This window comes from Sus scrofa, chromosome 5, assembly GCF_054392235.1.
Source record: "Sus scrofa isolate SSC_HxYL_T2T_F1_AM1 chromosome 5, Sscrofa_HxYL_maternal_Yorkshire_Landrace_v2.0, whole genome shotgun sequence".
Taxonomy (NCBI): domain Eukaryota; kingdom Metazoa; phylum Chordata; class Mammalia; order Artiodactyla; family Suidae; genus Sus; species Sus scrofa.
The window spans coordinates 6,517,408-6,536,122 of NC_139387.1; the positions used below are offsets into that span (position 1 = coordinate 6,517,408).

The 18,715-nt window shown below is 53.7% G+C and overlaps 2 protein-coding genes and 1 long non-coding RNA gene across 5 annotated transcripts; 2 read left to right on the plus strand and 1 right to left on the minus strand.

Annotated features, from left to right (window-relative positions):
* The first annotated feature begins 539 nt into the window (after nucleotides 1–539).
* On the plus strand, nucleotides 540–5,162 carry CYP2D6 (cytochrome P450 family 2 subfamily D member 6). Its single transcript, NM_214394.1, is given in 9 exon segments — nucleotides 540–793; nucleotides 1,776–1,947; nucleotides 2,566–2,718; nucleotides 2,813–2,973; nucleotides 3,393–3,569; nucleotides 3,740–3,881; nucleotides 4,102–4,289; nucleotides 4,663–4,804; nucleotides 4,911–5,162. Coding segments are annotated over 9 exon segments (1,503 nt in total). The 5' UTR covers nucleotides 540–604; the 3' UTR covers nucleotides 5,090–5,162.
* A 1,701-nt stretch (nucleotides 5,163–6,863) lies between these two features.
* Nucleotides 6,864–17,162, minus strand: LOC110260835 (uncharacterized). Of its 3 annotated transcripts, XM_084955161.1 has the most exons (10): nucleotides 17,009–17,113; nucleotides 16,625–16,857; nucleotides 15,191–15,229; nucleotides 14,091–14,134; nucleotides 13,537–13,613; nucleotides 8,253–8,318; nucleotides 8,077–8,115; nucleotides 7,662–7,823; nucleotides 7,365–7,407; nucleotides 6,864–7,023 (listed from the first exon to the last, which is right to left on the minus strand). In XM_084955161.1, exons 3-10 carry the CDS (start codon nucleotides 15,220–15,222, stop codon nucleotides 6,902–6,904), a joined length of 585 nt encoding a protein of 194 aa, XP_084811287.1. In that variant the 5' UTR covers nucleotides 15,223–15,229; nucleotides 16,625–16,857; nucleotides 17,009–17,113; the 3' UTR covers nucleotides 6,864–6,901. The 3 variants fall into 3 exon arrangements, with proteins under 3 accessions (XP_084811287.1, XP_084811285.1, XP_084811286.1); XM_084955159.1 differs by having other exon boundaries at nucleotides 16,625–17,162; XM_084955160.1 differs by lacking the exon at nucleotides 16,625–16,857.
* Nucleotides 9,070–18,467, plus strand: LOC110260623 (uncharacterized). The gene is made up of 5 exons (XR_014802949.1): nucleotides 9,070–9,158; nucleotides 10,844–10,946; nucleotides 14,917–15,037; nucleotides 15,751–15,909; nucleotides 16,005–18,467. It is a non-coding gene; the product is annotated as an uncharacterized LOC110260623 (long non-coding RNA).
* The last annotated feature ends 248 nt before the right edge of the window (nucleotides 18,468–18,715 follow it).

The window sequence follows — 18,715 nt, forward strand, 5'->3', positions numbered from 1 at the left end:
TGTAAATGTGTGCGTGTGAGTAAGCAGTGTGTGGGTGGTTTATGAGTGTGTGACTGTGTCTGTGTTCAGTGTTCTAATGAAATGAGGGGATGCCAAGACCTTTATCCCCCATGATGGTCCCTCTGGTCACGACGATCTCCCTCCAGCACTGGGCAGGTGCCACTGAAAAACCTGGGCCACTCAGGAGGCAGCAGGACAAGGGTATGTTCTGGGGCTGAGGCTGTGGCCACATCAGGGAGTGTGAGCCCTAAGTGACAAGAGTGGCAGAGTCAAGTGTAAAGACGTCTGATTCTTTGGAAGTTTTACAGAGGTGGGAATCCGGCCAGGGTGAAGGAGGACTTCTTGTGTCCTTGCGGCAAGCACATGGAGAGGGCAGGAGGGACAGTCACCATACCCACACCTGACTTTCCCGGGCCCCTCCCCCACCCCTTGCACCCTCTGGCAGCCCAGTCTCCCTGGCAGGTTGGCTCAGAGCAGAGGGCAAAGACCAGTCTCGGCTCCCTTTATAAAATGGGCCTAGGCTGGTCAAGCCTTCAGAGTGCTCTGCATGGCCTGGTCTTAGGTGCTTGGTGCGGTGAGGAGCCCAGTGTGCACTGAGGCAGCCATGGGTCTGCTGACTGGGGATTTACTGGGGATCCTGGCCTTGGCCATGGTCATCTTCCTGCTCCTGGTGGACTTGATGCACCGGCGCTCACGCTGGGCTCCACGCTACCCACCGGGCCCCATGCCACTGCCTGGGCTGGGTAACCTGCTACAAGTGAACTTCCAAGACCCACGTCTCAGCTTTATCCAGGTGAGCAAGGTGATGGTGGGAAGTGGGCAGTGAAGGTCTTAGGGACCCCACACAGCAGCAGACTGTGGTCACTGGACAAAGCCACAGTCTGGCCTAGGAGCTGGGCTGAGAAGAGGAGGCAGATTCGAGAGGCTTCCTGAGGGAGGGTGTTTGTGCAGTTCCTGAGGACAGTTCAGATTTTCCAAGCAAAGTTCAGAGAGGGCAAAGGTGGAGGTGGGGGTTGGGGTGGACATGACTCGGCTACAGGCTGGGAATTCGGTTGGCCAGCACCTAAATGGTGTGAGCCTGAGCCCCTCTGATTACATCAGAGGAGGAAGTGTCTTGAGAAGGGGGATGGGCATCTGGTCATGAGCTCTATTTATTTCTTTATTTTGTTTTTTTGTTTGTTTGTTTTTAGGGCCGCACTTGCAGCATATGGAGGTTCCCAGGCTAGGGGTCGAATCAGAGCTGCAGCTGCTGGCCTACACCACAGCCACAGCAACATAGGATCTGAGCCATGTCTTCAGCCTACACCACAGCTCATGGCAATGCTGGATCTTTAACCCACTGAGCGAGGCTAGGAATCGAACCCGCCACGTCATGGTTACTAGTCAGGTTCGTTTCCACTGTGCCACATCAGGAACTCCATGAGCTCTATTTAAATCAGGAAGTTCAGGCTGAGAGAGGTGCAGTGATCTGGTTCAAATCTTTTGTCACCTTGAGACCCTGGGCCCCGGTGCTCACCTTTATGAACCTTGGTTTCTTCCCCTGTAAAATGGGGTGCTAACTTGGCCTATTGACAATTTTGGTGACCTTTACACAGTCATAGCTGGGTGATTTGAGGCAACTTGAGGTCCTGGACCATAATGTATGTAACTCCCAGGGTCCTAAGGCTGGATGAAGTCCTTGCAGCAGGGGTCCCCCAAGGCTAACGCCGTGAGACTAGGCCTGCAGCCTGGTGGGGCCTGAACTTGACAAAACGCCTTTGACCTTTGGCCTGCAGCTGCGGCGCCGCTTTGGGGATGTATTCAGCCTGCAGCAGATCTGGAGGCCCGTGGTCGTGCTCAATGGGCTGGCGGCTGTGCGGGAGGCGCTGGTGTCCCACAGCCATGAAACCTCCGACCGCCCACCTGTGTTCATCTTAGAGCACCTGGGTTACGGGCCGCGCTCCGAAGGCAAGCAGAGGAGGGGGTGGACCGCGCCTTGGCGGGACTGGGCCAGCAATGACCCGATACCCGCAGGGCCAGGCGGAGGCAGGGCCGTGGACGTTGGGTGCAAGAAGAGTCAGCGAATTTGAAGGGGCGGCAGGCAGGTGTAGGGAGTCTGTGGCCAAGAGTTGAGCGAGGAAGAATATGTGTGAGGCAGAGGAGGGTGAGGCCTGAGAGAGGGCGGCCCAGGGCCACTGCGGACCGAAGGGAAGGTCAAGTTCCAGAGGAACTAGGAGGATGAAGTCAAAGTGGGCGGAGCCGGGGCGAGCCAGGACCTTTCCAGAACGGTCACGATGAGCAAAGCAAAAAGTGGGGCCAAGACCGGGCCCTAGCCGGGGAGAGTGGGAGGGCAAGGAAGGCGGGCAGAGGAGGACCTGGAAAGGGGTGTCAAAGTGGGCGGGGCTTGGGAGGTGAGGTTAGTGTGGGAGGAGCTGGGGGCGAGACCGACCCCTGAAGGGGCGGGACTGTGTGAGCGGAGCGCGGGGCGGGGCGTGGAGAACCCGCGGGCCCGCGAGAGCAGGTTGCGGGCAGAGGGCGGGGCCAGGGCGCACCCGGGCCACGCCCACGCGCCTGCTCCGCCCCCAGGAGTGATCCTGGCGCGCTACGGGAAAGCGTGGCGCGAGCAGCGGCGCTTCTCGGTGTCCACCTTGCGCAACTTTGGCCTGGGCAAGAAGTCGTTGGAGGAGTGGGTGACCCAAGAGGCCTCGTGCCTTTGTGCCGCCTTCGCCGACCAGGCTGGTGAGTGCTGGGGCCGAGGGACAGGAGACAGGTTTGGAGAAGCTGGGGAAGAGGAGATGAAGGCGACCCCCTGACTTGTACGATCCCCTCTCAGGACGCCCCTTTAGCCCTAACAACCTTCTGAATAAAGCGGTGAGCAACGTGATCGCCTCCCTCACCTTCGCGCGCCGCTTCGAGTACAACGACCCTCGCATGCTCAAGCTTCTGGACCTAGTGTTGGAAGGACTGAAGGAGGAAGTGGGCCTCATGCGCCAGGTGCGGGAAGGGCGGCGTGGAGGAGCCCTTCAGGGCGAGCTCCGTGGCAGCAGCCTCCGCCCTGCAGTGGGCCTCCTGGGAGGAGGCTCCGTCTAGGGGGCCAGAGGGAAAGGCCATTCCAAGAGGGGCAACGGCAAGAGAAAAGGCCTGGAAGCCGGGAATGACAGACAACACGGATGGGAGGGGCGGAGCCAGGGTCAGATGGCTTAGGAGTGGGAGGGCTTCTTCACCGGAAAACGCCAGCTCCCTTGAGATGCAGATTTTAGGTTTATTCTTCTGGGCCCAGGGCCGGGAGAGAGGATGAACTTAGGAACAAGGTCAGTGGTGGGGAAACCCTGGAGAAGGCTAGGACCTGACTGGCAGAAGTGAACACCTGGGCACCAGGAGGTCCCAGGGCCCCATAAGTGTGACCCTCGCAGGTGCTGGAAGCAATGCCGGTTCTCAGGCATATCCCGGGGCTGTGTGCCAAGCTCTTCCCAAGGCAGAAGGCCTTCTTGGTCATGATAGATGAGCTGATCACAGAGCACAAGATGACCCGGGACCTGGCCCAGCCCCCCCGAGACTTGACGGATGCCTTCCTGGACGAAATGAAAGAGGTGAGGAGCCAGGGAACGAACAGAACAAGGATGTGGGTTAAGGGCCCCAGGAGGTGAGCCAGGGCAAGGGTGGCAGGGGGGCGGGCATGTGCCGCCCAGTGATCAAGCACCTGGGCGACAGGAGCAGAGTGGGAGGCCTCCTCCCTCCGACCCTGAGTTCACCTTCCCAGGCCAAGGGGAACCCCGAGAGCAGCTTCAATGATGAGAACCTCCGCCTGGTGGTGGCTGACCTGTTCTCCGCTGGGATGATCACCACCTCGACCACGCTGGCCTGGGCTCTCCTCCTCATGATCCTGCACCCAGACGTGCAGCGTGAGCCTCGCCCTGGGGGCTAGGTGGGGTGGGCGAGCGCGGGAAGGGACAGCCCAAGGCCTTCAGCTGGGTTGCTGTGGCCGCCGGCAGCAGCTCTGAGAGCCCAGCTCAGAGGTCACAGCGACCGCCTCCCCTGCGTGGGCACAGCCCTTCACGCGATCATCAGGAGGAGGCTGGAACCCCTCCCTTGGGTCTGACCAGAGGACACTTGTCTTTCCAGGACGCGTCCAACAGGAAATCGATGAGGTGATAGGGCACGTGCGGCAACCGGAGATAAAGGATCAGGCCCTCATGCCCTTCACCTTGGCCGTGCTCCATGAGGTGCAGCGCTTTGGGGACATCGTCCCACTGGGCGTGGCCCACATGACATCTTGTGACATTGAAGTGCAGGGTTTCCTCATCCCCAAGGTAAGCCTGCACCTTCCTCACCCCAGCTCAGCACCAGCTGCCACCTGGTAGGCCCAGGCGCCTGTTGCCAGGTGGGGCCAGGACTAATGTCCACAGGCACTGAGTGTCCCAGCCTGGGTGGGTGTGGGGATGAGGGCAGAGGCAGGGCTGGCCCTGTCCATTCAGAGCTCCCAGTTGGGCAGGGAAGACAAGCCAAAACATGCCACAGAGTGTTGCAGGAGCCCATGCAAGAGGCCAAGAAGCTTCTTGGGCTGAGGGTTACTTGAAGAGTCCAGGTACGTGCCAGGCAGAGGCTGTGTGCCCTGTATGTTCGGTGGCAGGGGTCCAAGCACCCCCCAGTCTGGACCCCACCATGCCAGATGTCTCCTGCCAGGGGACCACACTTATCACCAACCTGACGTCAGTGCTGAAGGACGAGACTGTCTGGAAGAAGCCCTTCCGCTTCTATCCAGAGCACTTCCTGGACGCCCAGGGCCGCTTCACCAAGCAGGAGGCCTTCATGCCCTTCTCAGCAGGTGCCAGGGGGCGGGGGGATGCCCATTTCATTTCCCTCTCCTGAGGGGGTCTTGGAGGGTGGAGCCCAGGTGTCCAGGCTCACGGAGTCCCCGTGCGCATCTGCAGGCCGCCGCTCTTGCCTCGGGGAGCCCCTGGCCCGCATGGAGCTCTTCCTCTTCTTCACCACCCTCCTGCAGCGCTTCAGCTTCTCGGTGCCCACAGGACAGCCTCGCCCCAGCGACCACGGTGTCTTTGCCTTCCTGCTGTTCCCATCCCCCTACCAGCTCTGTGCTGTGCCCCGCTAGGGGGAGGCACCATGCCCCCAGCCTTCGCTTCAGCAGTAGCCCTGGCATGCAATAAAGCTGTCCGGCAGCTCCAGCTTGGCTTGCGTTCCACTTGGGGCCTCTGAGCAGCCCCTTGGCAGTGATGGTGTCTCCACAGCCTGCCCATGGCCAGCCCCTACCCCTGCCTGACCCATCGTGACCTGACGTTTGACCTCATTTGGGAGATGGGTATACTGAAGCTCAGAAGGTGACAGCATACCCATGAGACCCGATACTGGTTACTTGGGTCATGATAAAGCCTATGAATAGGTCTTGGCTTCTCCTGGGAGGAGCCAGAATAGGCCAGTAAGAGATGTCAGGCCGCCATGGGGATGGGAAGAGCCCCACTCAGCCTGGATGCCCACATTCCAGGCCCCACCACACCCAGCTTGCAGCACAGACCAGCAGCTCAGGCAGCACCATCCCTGAAAGGTGGGAGCTCAGGGATGCCTTGGAAGCCATACGCTGGGTCACCACCCAGGGCTCCATCTGCAGGTGCCAGAGCTCTCTGCTGTGAAGCCTGATGGTGGCTCAGGAGTGAGCCACCTCCCTGGGCCTCTTGGTCCCCCAAGATACGAAGGGCCCCCTTTCCCTGAGAGATGCTCATGTCCTAGCCCCTGCCTAGTAGGAGTTGCCACTCGTGGCCACGCTGGAGTGGGAGCAGGACACGCCAACCTGGGGCTCCATCCTCTGAAGAGCCAGGTCAGGCCAGACTCTCATGAGGCTTGGTAGGGGCAGGAATAAGCCTCTGTGGGCACAGGCATGCCCTAGAGGTAGGGGTCAACCATGGGCTCATGTGACATTGAGCCACAGATGGGGTGGCCAGAGCAGGAGGAAGCCATGCAGGGAGCCAGGAGGAGGACACCCTGGCTCAAAAGTCCTTGCTTTGCTATGACACTGGGTGACCTTGGGCTTCTAGTTCTCCTTCACCCAATGAGAAATTTGCATCAGGTGGCTTCTGGGTCCCATCTTCCTGCTCTGACTCTGGGGCTGCGACCTTATTAGGCTGGAACCCCAGCTAAGGGCAGGGACTGCTGTCCTCCACCTGTGCCCACCTCCACAGGTGACTGGCTCCAGACTGAGCACACACAGGTACAATCCAAGGGCTTCTTTTTATTTTTTTTTTTAATTTCTTTATTTAAAAATATTTTTTTTTTATCTTTTTAGGGCCGCACCTCCGGCATATGGAGGTTCCCAGGCTAGGGGTCAAATCGGAGCTGTAGCCACTGGCCTACACCACAGCCACAGCAAGGCAGGATCCAAGCCACACATGCAACCTATACCACAGCTCATGGCAACGCAGGATCCCCAACCCACTGGGTGAGGCCAGGGATCGAACCCGTGTCCTCATGGATGCTAGTTGGGTTCGTTAACCACTGAGCCAGGACAGGAACTCCCAGATGCCGCCCAAGGGCTTCTAATGGCTGCTTACCTGCGTCTTAGGCGGACCCCGTCGTACATTTAGGTTAACAGCTTGGGGACCACAGACACTCAGGCCAGAAGCACCCTCTCAACCAGGCCGCTTCCGCCTTCATGATGGAGAGGGCCCCAGCTCCCAGCACTCAGGGAACGTGGTCTGTCCCTTGGCATTGAGTCAAAAGGCCAGTCAGGGCCCCTGTCAGCCTCCAGCCTATCCACTGTGATGTCAGGGCTTAGTGGCAGGAGGGGGTGTTCCTGCAGCTTATGGGGACAGGGAGTGTGGATGGAGCCACCTGGGTTTGGGGAAGCTCGAGGTCCTGAAAGGAGGCAACCAGGCTTGCAGAGGCAGCAACTGTGGATTTATTGGATGCATCGTCATTCATGGTCCTGAGTCTTGGGGATCTCAGAGGCTGGGAACCAGCCTGGCCAGAGCGTCCTCAGGAGCTGGGGGACCCAGCCTCCAGGCCTTTCCTCCTTGACATCCACCTCAGAAGCCTCTAAAAAGCCAAAGCAGGCATGCCTTTTGGGCCCCTTCCTGGAGGAACCTTCCCCAGGGCCAGGGCCCCCTCTGGGGCCACCGGAGCAGGGCAGCATGGCTAACAGGCTAGGTATTCCTCCAGCCCAAGGGGAATGGCCTGAGGCCCTGCCAACCCAGGAAGGAAGCAGCATGGGGGCTCCTTCAGGAAAGACAGGGCATCATCTGGCTACCCGGGTTTCTCCCCTCCCCTCCCAAGGCCAGAGGGTCTGGGAGGAGCTCGGCCTTCTGTGACCTCTGCAGGGTCACTGTGATAGGGAGGAAAGCCGTCCTGCTGCCGCAGGACGGGGTCAGCTGTCTTACCAGAGGTGTAGGCAGCAGTCTCCTTTGGGACCTTTTTATTTTCCTAGGAAGGAAGAATGGGCACAGTGGGGGTGAGGCAGGGTCTACACTGTGCAGATGGGGAGACTGAGGCCTCACTTCACAAGAAGTCAGGGGAGGCCAGATTCAGATCCCCTTCTGCTCACCATGTCTGCTCCCCTCGGCTCCACACAGAGCCGTCACCCCCAGCACCGCCTTCCTTCCCCAGAGCCTCCCCATTCACCCCACAGCACCCTGGGCCTTCTCAGTAGGGCCCCTGCTGGGACCAGGCTGCCTTACCTCCCAGCCTGAGGTCCCTGCCACCGCCACCTCCTCGGCCACCTCCTTCCCAGCAGGAATGGGGCTGGCGGCTTCCTCCCCCTCGGCCTGGGCCAAAATGCCAGTCTCCTCCTTGGGGGCAGCATCATTCAGTCCTCCCGCTGCCGCAGGGGTCATGGCCTGCTGGGAGGGTCGAGAGGGGAGAATATGGGCAGAAAGGCCCTCTGATCCCCTGGTCATTTCCCTGTTCCCCACGCTTGGACTGTGTGTAGGTCTTTGTTTTTCCAAAGAAGTCCCTCCTTTCTCAGCTCGAGCTGCAGTAGGGCTGTGAGTCTCCTGGAGGCGCCCTGCCACTCTCCCTGGGACTCGAGGTGCCGTGAGCTGAGTCTGACAGGGGAGAGCCCGGCCTGGGCCTTCCAGGACAGGCCTCACTTACCTCGAAGCCTTGCTTCTTCCCACGCTTGACTCTGCGTCTCTACAGAGGGCGACAGAAGTGACGTAAATCTATGAGGGTCTGGGAGTCCTTCCCTGCCTGGCCCATCCTCTTACCAAGGCCAACCACGGGTGCCCAGGACAGCCCCCACTCCGGGGGAGGGCCCAGCCCGTACCCACCTGAGCAGTCACAGGGTAGCACTTATCCATCCGCCCCCACACGGGCCTTAAGGTCTCCCCTATGGGCTGCACGACAAGGACAGAGAAGGCGGAGGTGACATCTTAAGGGCTCCAACACACAAAAAGATAAAACTTCGCATTCACAAAACAAAAAGAGGCTCTAAAATAGAGATGTTCAGGAGTTCCCATGTGGCTCAGCGAGTTAAACATCCAGCCTTGTCACTGCAGTAGCTCTGGTTACTGCACTGGCGCAGGTTTGGACCCTGGCCCAGGGACTTCTGCATGCCGCTGGTGTGACCAAAATAAATAAATCAATTAAATAAAGCAAAGTAAAGTAAAATAGAAATGTTCAAACATCAATCTCTAATACTTCAAAAACAACTAAAAAATAGGGCGTTCCCGATGTGGCTCAGAGGTTAACAAACCCAACAAGGATCCATGAGGTTGGATTCCTGGCCTTGCTCAGTGAGTTAAGGATCCGTGAGCTACGGTGTAGGTTGCAGACATGGGTCAGATCCCGAGTTGCTGTGGCTATGACATAGGCCGGCAGCTGTGGCTCCAATTTGACCCCTAGCCTGGGAATCTTCATGTGCCTCGGGCGCAGCCCTAAAAAGAAAACAACAACAACAAAGATACAAAGATATGGAAGTTAAAAATCCAAAATGTCAATGATAAAGTTGAAAAAATATTTCCCGGAAAGAACAGAGAGATCAGGAGCTCCAACAGCTAAATCCTAGAGCTTTCTGAGAGAGGGAACAGAGCCTACACTCGGGGGTGGCAGGGAGAGAGATACCAAATAAAGGTAGTATTTGTTTATCAAGACAGCTTCCCAAAGATGAGGGATGTGAGTTTCCAGAAGAGAATCGCCAAGTATCCAGGACAGTGGATGAAGGAGACCTACCCCAGGTATGTCATCAATAAATTGCAAAACACTGAGGATGAAGAGAACCTAAAAACTTCCAGAGATGACAAAGAAAAAAGTCTACTTTAGGAATTCAACTTTTATCAGACTTTTCAACACCAATCTTTTTTTTTTTTTTTTTTTGCCTTTTTTTAGGGCTGCACCCACGGCATATGGAGGTTCCCAGGCTAGGGGTCCAGTCAGAGCTACAGCTGCTGGCCTACACCACAGCCACAGCAGTTCGGGATCTGAGCGGGATCTACGAACTACACCAGAGCTCACAGCAGCACCAGATCCTTAACCCACTGAGCGAGGCCAGGGATCAAACCCACAACCTCATGGTTCCTTGTTGGATTCATTGCTGTTGCGCCACAACAGAAACTCCTTTCCAACACCAGTCTTTGAAGCCAGAAGATAATGCGCATCTTCAAAATCTATCAGAAAATTATATCTAGGCTAGAATTCTATACCTAGCTAAACTCTTCGTTAAGTATGCATCAAGACCTTTTCAGATGTGTCATATCTCAAGACTTCCTACCCCGCAGGAAGCAACTGGAGGTTTTGCCCCGCCAAAAGAGAGTAACGGGGCTCCCACACATGAAAGAAGTGAAGCACCCCCGAGAATGACGGAGAGGGGAGGTCCCAGGACAGCTGAGCAGCAGGCCTCAAGGACAACTGTCCAAATGGAGACGGCAGGGGAGTTCCTCTTGTGGCTCAGCGGTCATGAACTGGACTAGTATCCTTGAGATTGAGGGTTCGATCCCCAGCCCTGCTCCATGGGTTAAGGATCCAGCATTGCCATGAGCTGTCGTGTAGGTCTCAGACGCGGCTCAGATCTGGCGTTGCTGTGGCTCTGGTGTAGGCCGGCAGCTGCTGCTTTGATTCAACCTGCAGCCTGAGAACTTCCATAAGCCATGGGTGCAGCCCTAAAAAAGCAAACAAACAAACAAACAAACCAAATGGAAATAGCAGGATGAAGGGCTCCATGAGATATGTTTCCAGGAAAACATATTGAGAAACCAGCTCATTTGTCTAAATGTATTGCAAGATTTATTCTTTGGTGGAGAATTTGGATGAATTAATTATAGGTACAGAGAAAACTAAACACTTTAAAAAGAGGAAAAACCAAAATTATACACAAAGGAGTAATTATAGTACACCACATGACTGGGGATACTATTTATATCGTTATTACTGTGAACCCTCAATACTACAATTTTATTGCAAATAAAATTACGATACAAACCTATTCGGATGACTAAAAAATGGCAAGTGCTGGAAACCATATGGAACAAATAGAAGCTCTTGTTCATCGTTGGTGAGAATGCAAAATGGGCACTCATCATTTTGGAAAAGGTTGAGCATTTCCTACAAAACTCAGTATACACTTACCCCATGACCCCACAATCCTGCTCATAGGTATTTACCTAAGTAAAAAGAAAGCCTATGTTTACACAAAACTTGCACGTGAATACTTACAGTGGGTTCGTTTGTGTTTTTTGCCACATCTTCAGCATATGGAAGTTCCTGGGCCAGGGATGGAACCTACACCTCAGTGGTGACTGACCCCCAAGTCGCTGCAGTGACAATGCCAGATCCTTAAACGGCTGTGCCACAAGAGAACTCCTGCGTATACTGGTTTTATCTGTCATTGCCAAAAACTAGACACAGTCCAAATGTCTCTTAACAGGTGAATGGACAAACCATAGTCCAGGCACACAGTGGACAATTACTCAGCCATCAGAAGGAACACACTACCGCTACATACAGTGGGTGAACCTCAGATGCACTGTGTAAGTGGATGAAACCAGACAGAAAATAGTACATGCTGGATGTTCCCATTTAGAAGGCCATCCTGCGAGGGGAAACCACAGGAGCAGAAAACAGTTCACTGGATACTAGGGACTGGGGGAAGAGTTGGCTACATGTGAGTATGGGGTATTTTTTTTTTTAACTATCTTTTTTTTTTTTTTTAGTTTGTAGTACATAAATCCTTTTTTTTTTTTCTTTTCTTTTTTTCTTTTCTTTTCCTTTTTTTTCTTTTCTATGGCTGCACACGCAGCAGGAAGTTCCACAGGCCAGGGACTGAATTCAAGCCACGGCCCTGGGAGCATTGGATCCTTTAACTGACTGCACTGGCCAGGATTGAACCCACACTTCTGCAGTGACCCAAGCCACTGCGCCATGGCCGGAACTCCCACGGGGGCATTTTTTGAAGTGATGGGACTGTTTTGTATTTTGGTTGTGGTAGCAGTTATACAATTGTGCATGTCTGTCAAAAGTCACAGAACTGTATGCTAAAAAGGATGGATTTCCCTCTCTATAAATAATACTTTAATTTTTTTAAATGAATAAAAAAAAAAAAAAGCCCAGAGTAGGGGAGAGGGACTTAAAAACCAAAATAACGTAAAAATCAGCAAAAAAGCAAAAATGATCCTTAAAAAAATTTTTTTTTTTACTTTTGTCTTTTCTAGGACCACACCCACGGCATATGGAGGTTCCCAGGCTAGGGGTTGCATCGGAGCTGTAGCCACCAGCCTACACCAGAGCCACAGCAACGCGGGATCCGAGCCATGTCTGTGACCTACACCACAGCTCAGGGCAACGCCAGATCCTTAACCCACTGAGCAAGGGCAGGGATCGAACCTGCAACCTCATGGTTCCTAGTCGGATTCGTTAACCACTGAGCCACGACAGGAACTCCGATACTTAAAATTTTTTAAAAATTGAAGATGTCATTACTCAGATTAAAATATTTACAATGCCAAAAACTAGGGTATAACTCTAAGGGAAGGCTAGAGAGAGATGAAATGTGTGTTGGAAGTGGCAGAAAGTGTGTACTTGTTGTAAGAGCTAAATCCTCATCTTTCAGTGCAGGAATTCATTGCATAATGTTTGAATTTGAAAAATCAAGACAAAGCAGGCTAAGCTTTCTATTAAGAACCATAGAGGCAAAATCAAAGGGTTTGGCTAGAAAATTGGCAGCTGGAAAGATTGCTACCCCGGGTTGTGGGAATTGGGGGTGAGAAGGGTTGGGCAAAAGGCAGCTGTTTTCTGTTTCAAGTCTGACTCATCAAACTACGTATAACACGCATCTTTTTTTTTTTTTTTTTTTTTTTTTTTAATGGCTACACCCGTAGCATATGGGAGTTCCCAGGCCAGGGATCGAATCTGAGCCATAGATGCGACCTACGCCAGATCTGTAGGTCGGGGATCCAACCCGCACTGCCACAGCAGGAACTCCTGTATACACATATCTTTGATGACAAGAAAACTTTTCTTTTCTTGGTCTTTTTAGGGCCACACCTGCGGCATATGGAGGTTCCGAGGCTAGGGGTTGAATTGGAGCTACAGATGCCAGCCTACACCACAGCCACAGCAATGCAGGATCTGAGCAGCGTCTGCGACCTACACCACAGCTCATGGCAACACCGGACCCTTAACCCACGGAGCAAGGCCAGGGATGGAACCTGAGTCCTCATGGATGCTAGTTAGATAGTCAGATTCATTTCCACTGAGCTATGATGGGAACTCCATGAAAACTTTTTAAAATGGAAATTTGGTTAATTAAAAAAAAAAAAAAAAAAAAAAAAAAGAACAAAGGAAGCAGATTTGGGCTCCCTGGTCTCCAAGGCACCTGCCAACATGGGCCTTCTTAGGGCCTCTCCAATCTCTGAATAGTCACTCCTGAGACACGCAGCACATACTTCTCAGTGCTGCTGGGTCACAGATAAGCTTGTCCCCATGAAAATCCCCTTTTCCCAACAGCTCTAGATGGAGAGCAGGAGGCCTCCAGAGACCAGGCAGGTGGTCCTGTCACCATGGGCAGCCTGGGTCTAGTCCCTCTGGGAGCTGAAGTTTCCTCATCTATAAAGGAGAAGCTGCTAGGTTGCTTCGAAGTTTCAATGGCATAACAGACGACCTAATCCAGCAAGTGGCCCTCAGTGGGCATCCAGCATCCATTTTTATGTTCCTGACAGAGGGCTGGCAGTAGGGGCTTCTGCACAGGTTCTCGGACCCAGGACACCCAAGAGGGTTTGTAGCCCCAGGCAGGTGTCCTGCTTCCCACCACCGCATTCACACATGAGTACAGAACCCTATTCCGGGGCGACTCACATGCATTAGGGATCATTCGTTCCCGTAGGTTTGTCTAGGTCACTGCCATGGAACCCTGAGGTGAGCTTATGGCTACATAGCCCTGAGGGGACCACACAACCAGCCTGTGAGGCAGGAGCGGGGAGGCCTCTGTTTCATGCTTTGCCAGAAACACAGGGACGTTCACACCCACACACCCGCAGGAGCCTGACCATTTGAGGTCGGGTATGAGCTCTCCTTGTGCTCCACGGAGATGGCCCAGCCCTAGACCCCGACGGAGGTCCCTACCTGGGATGATTCGCCAACAATTCCGTGGTCAGGGGCTGTGTTCCCCACAGACCCCTGAAAATAGTAGTACAGCACCCCTGCAGGTAGATGAAGAAAGACGAGTTAAAACATTTGAAAGAGGGACGCAATTAGTTTAAAATGCCAGTACTTACAATATGCCAGAAATTATATTCTTTTAAACTATTTAAATATGCAATGAGGGGACAGATTTTAAAATGTCTACGAAGAAAACTGTGAAGCTGACTACTGCAGGACACTACTTGGTTGTATGGGGTTTTGGTTGGTGTGTGGGTTTTTTGGGGGGATGCACGGGTGTTAGAGTGAGACATGGGCTTCAACCCCAGCTTCACTCTGGAGGTGCCGAGGGAAGAAAGGGAAGAAGAAAGCCAGCCTTGGCTCTGAGCAGTGTGGCCAGCCCTGGGAAACCTGGTCCACCGCTGTCCCGGGAGGGGCCTCTGGGAATCCCGACGAGGAGCTGGGCACTGGGGTGGCTCTGAGATGAGAACCCATTCCCTGCCATCATCCCCAAGTCACCCCAGCACGCAGGCCCTTACCTGCAAGAATGAAGATTTGTACTCCACACAGGAACTGGTAGAGCCTGGAAGGAAGGCAGAGCTGAGCGTGAGGCTGGGGTCTCTTGCGCCCTCACCAGTGGGAGCTAGTTTGCCTCCCCCATCCTAGTCCCAGGACCTACTCCACCAGGGCGTGTCCAAGAAATGTCTGTGGATGAATAAATCCATCAGCTGTAACAGGGCTCAGCCTGGGCTTCCTGCTAACTGGCCAGCATTCATCTGTGCCTCTGCCTCTTTAGAAAGCCAGGCGTGGAGCCTGGAGCCCCCCCGAAACCCTGGCCCCTCCCTTGTCCTTGCCTCCTTACATGACTACACAGGGTCCCTCTTGCCTCTCCAGCCAGGAGGCAGGGACTTGGCCTCGGCTGGGCGTGGATAGTTGCTCATTCGAGCGCTGGATCCGCTCCTCTCCCCACAGCCCTGCAGGGCCCTCCCTACTCTGGACTGAAAGATTCCACAACCTGGATCAGAAATAACATCCCCTTGCCCATCCTCCTCTTCCAGGACCCGCCCTTGAGACAAACAGCATCTTGGCACTGCCTGCATGCACACGCACACACACACACACACACACACACACACACACACACACACACACACACACACACACACAGAGTGTCCCAACTGTCGGTATCAGGCCCTCCACTATGAGGCACAGAGACACAATAACAATCAGGAAAAGAGGTGTACAGAGCCCTATTTTTCCCTTCTTCATGGGTCCAAGTGGGGTTCCCCTCTCCTGGTCTTTGGGGCATGGTAACGGGGCCCACTTAAACTTCTCTCTCTCTCTCTCCCTCTCTCTCTCTCTCAGCCTCTCTCTATCTCTCTCGGAGTTCCTGTCGTGGCTCAGTGGAAACGAAACTGACGAGCGTTCATGCAGATGGGGCTTCGATCCCTGCCCTCGATCAGTGGGTTAAGGATCCGGCGTTGCGGTGAGCTGTGGTGCAGGTTGCAAACTCGGCTCGGATCCCGAGTTGCTGTGGCTGTGGTGTAGGCCAGCAGCTACAGCTCTGATTCGACCCCTAGCCTGGGAACCCCCATGTGTCATGGGTGCGGCCCTAAAAAGACAAAAAACAAAAACTTACCTCTCTCTCTGGCCGCGTAGACTGAACACCATTTTCAGTCTAAGAAGAAGAGGTGGGCAAGTCAGTGATCACGTGGACCCAGGCTCCTGGTGGTCCTTTACCCTGCGGCTCGCAGGGACGGCAATGGGCTAGAGGCAGCTGGGGGGGAAGCAGGACCTCCACCCACAGGGTTCATCCAGGGAAGAGCCTGCTGGTCACAACGGGAGGCTAAACGGGGGATGCAGCGGGCTAGCACTAGGAGCTTGCAAAGTACTCAGGAGTTTCTCCCAAGACCTCAAAGCCCCAAACAAAAGCTGGTTTCAGTGTCCTCAGAGATGGAAAGGTAGGTCCCGGGGCATCAGGATGGGGAAGGCAGGATGGGCTGGAAGAAGATTAAGGGGAGAGGTACAGATCTATTGAACATATGGTGAAAATGACCCCGGGTGTAGGCAGCTAATTATTATTATTGCGTTTTGTCTTTTTAGGGCCACACCCACAGCCTATGTAGGTGGTTAATTATAACAGTAAACAAAAAAATGATTAAAAACTGCCAACAGCTAAGTAGTTTCTGTGTTATGCAGAATTTTTGGAATACCCTTGGGAACACTGGAGGAGAGTCCCTAGCCTCCTCAAAGATACCCTGTCTGCCTAGAATCCCACCTTCGGGGAGGAACTGCACCTAAACTGACGCCCTTCTAAAGTCAAGGTCTCCAGGGTGACGCAGACCTCAGCGTGGCCAGGTGAGCCTCTGTTTCCCAAGGGAGCTCCCCATTCTCCAGGGACTAACTCAGAATCTCTCTCTAAACCCTGCCTCTGCCTTCCTCGCTTTCAGCAGGGAGCACAGGCACCATCAGACCGGAGTTTCCTGGCCTTCCTGCCCCAGCGCCCACTCTCCGCTTCTCACAGGTCTCCTCTTTTCCTAGCCCCTTGCTGGGCTCCATTCCTCTGTTCTTCTCCCAACCTGGGTGTTGGGGGCCCCTCTTTCGCTTGTGTATTCAGCCTTTCTTTCTCCTCTGGCTCCTCCCCCTCGGTATTTAAACATATCACCCACATCTTCTATTACCCCCCCCCCCAGGAGACCTCTTATTCTTTTTTTTTTTTTTTTTTTTTTTTTTTGCTTTTTTAGGGCTGCACTTGTGGCATATGGAGGTTCCCAGCCTAGGGGCCCAATCGGAACTGCAGCTGCCAGCTTACACCACAGCCACAGCAACGCAGGATTCTTAACACACTGAGCGAGGCCGGGGATGGAACCTGCATCTTCATGGTTACTAGTTGGGTTCATTACCGCTGCGCCATGACGGGAACTCCCCAACCTCCCGTATCCTTTCTCCAGATACTGCCCTGTCGCCCTTGCCCCTCACACCAGTCTTCTTGAGAGTGTCCCCAGGCCCATGGGCACTCCCCCCGCCGCCTCGACTCCACAACCCACCTCGATCCGCTTCTGTCCCCACAAACCTCTGAAATCTCTTTACCAAAGTGACCAGTGTGCTCCGAGTCACCCAATCCAGTGGCCCTTTTAAGGCCGCAGTTCACCCTCTCTCTCTGCGGGGCACCCCAGCACCTTCCCTCCGACTACAGCGAATCACTTTTTCTTCGAATATTTCCAACAGTATATTCAACAGTAAGATATTTTTGGTCATTTATAACTTGGTGTGAGCAAAGTTAGCAGGCTTTTTCTGAGCAAAAGTCTGGAGGAGAGAGAGTGAGTCCGGAGTGAGAGAAGCAGTGGGGTAAGGGGGACCACTGAGTAGCAAGGGGAGCAGCGGAGGCGGCCGGGGTCCTGAGGCAACTTCCACCTGCCTGGTGCTTTACTGAGGGCGGCCTTGTGAAACGGCTTACCACGCCTGCCAGCCTCGCAGATGGCAGCGACTTCCAGGGCCTCCTCTGACCGTATCAGTGTGCAGGCAGCCTATGCACCTTCCCTGGGGCTCCAGGACTAAGTCTGGGAGTCCAGCCCACAGCCCCTCCCTTTCACAAGGAGAGCGGTGGCTGCATGTGACCTCATGACCTAGGGGGCTTTATGACAGGACAGCCTCTCCAACCTTGGCCAGGGTAGCTTGTCATTGCTTCAGGGTGGCTTTAAATCTCCACCAGTCAGAGGCAGCACCTTGGTAGCTATCTCTTCGGTTCCACTTAACGCCATCGATGCTGCTCGAGTCCCTACGATGCGCCACACACCGTGGAAAGTCCTGTAGGGACACAAAACCACAAAGGTGTCTAAGACGTAGTTTTGTCACATAACGAAACAAGAACATGGACTGTTTCTAAGAGTCATCCATTCGTCCACTCATGCGGGGTCTGCTGAACGTTCACCTGGGGCCGGGGACAGTGCTGGGAAAGGAAAGGTAAACAGGATACAGAGACTGCCCTTGAAGAGCCTGAAGATATCAGACAGACATCTTCTGATTCAGGCACTAATTTCTACACCCTCCCCAAATTACTAGAGATTAGCTGTTCAGTAATTACAAAACTATGGTGGCTAAAAAGAGGAATGCCTTAGTTCTACATACACATGGAATATTTACCAAGAAAGACCATATTCTCCATAGTAAAGCAAGTCTCTATAATTTAAAAGGTTAAAGTCACTTCAAGTATGTTCTTTGACCACATGAAATTAAATTATAAATCACTAACAGAAAGACCCCTGAAAAAATTCCCAAATACTTGGAAATTAAATAACTCACTTTTTTTTTTTTTTTTTGGCTTTTTAGGAACACATTCACGGCATATGGAAGTTCCCAGGCTAGGGGTTGAATAGGAGCTGCAGCTGCCAGCCTACACCACAGCCACAGCAACAGCAATGGGGGATCTGAGCCACATCTTTGACCTACATCACAGGTCCCGGCAACGCCAGATCCTTAATCCACTGAGCGAGGCCAGGGGTCAAACCTGGGTTCCCTGGCCTTCCTCAGTGGGTTAAGGATCCGGCGTTGCTGGGAGCTGTGGTGTAGGTCACAGGCGTGGCTCAGATCCCGAGTTGCTGTGGCTCTGGCGTAGGCCAGCAGCTACAGCTCCGATTGGACCCCTAGCCTGGGAACCCCCATGTGCTCCGGGTGTGGCCCTAAAAAGACTAAACAAATAAATAAATAATATATGAGTGACATAAAAAAGAACTCCAAAGCAAAGTTAGAAGTTATTCTGACGAGATCGGGCATGTTCAGGGTGGTATGGCCGTAGACTAGACGGTATTCTGAATTGAATGAAAAGGGAAAAAATACCCAAATTTATGGAATGAAACTAAAGCAGTACATAGAGGGAAATTTACAGCACTAAAATACCTATATTAGAAAATAAGAAATGTCTCACATCAATGACCTCAGTTTCTACTTTAAGAAACCAGAAAGAGCAAACTGGAGTTCCTTTTGTGGTTCAGCGGGCTAAGAACCTATTATCCACGAGTATGTGGGTTCGACCCCTGGCCTCACTCCGTGGGTTAAAGGATCTGGTGTTGCCTGTCAGCTGCGGTGTAGGTCAAGGATGCAGCTTGGATCTGTCATTGCTGTGGCTGTGGCATAGGCTGGCAGCTCTGATTCAACTCCTAGCCTG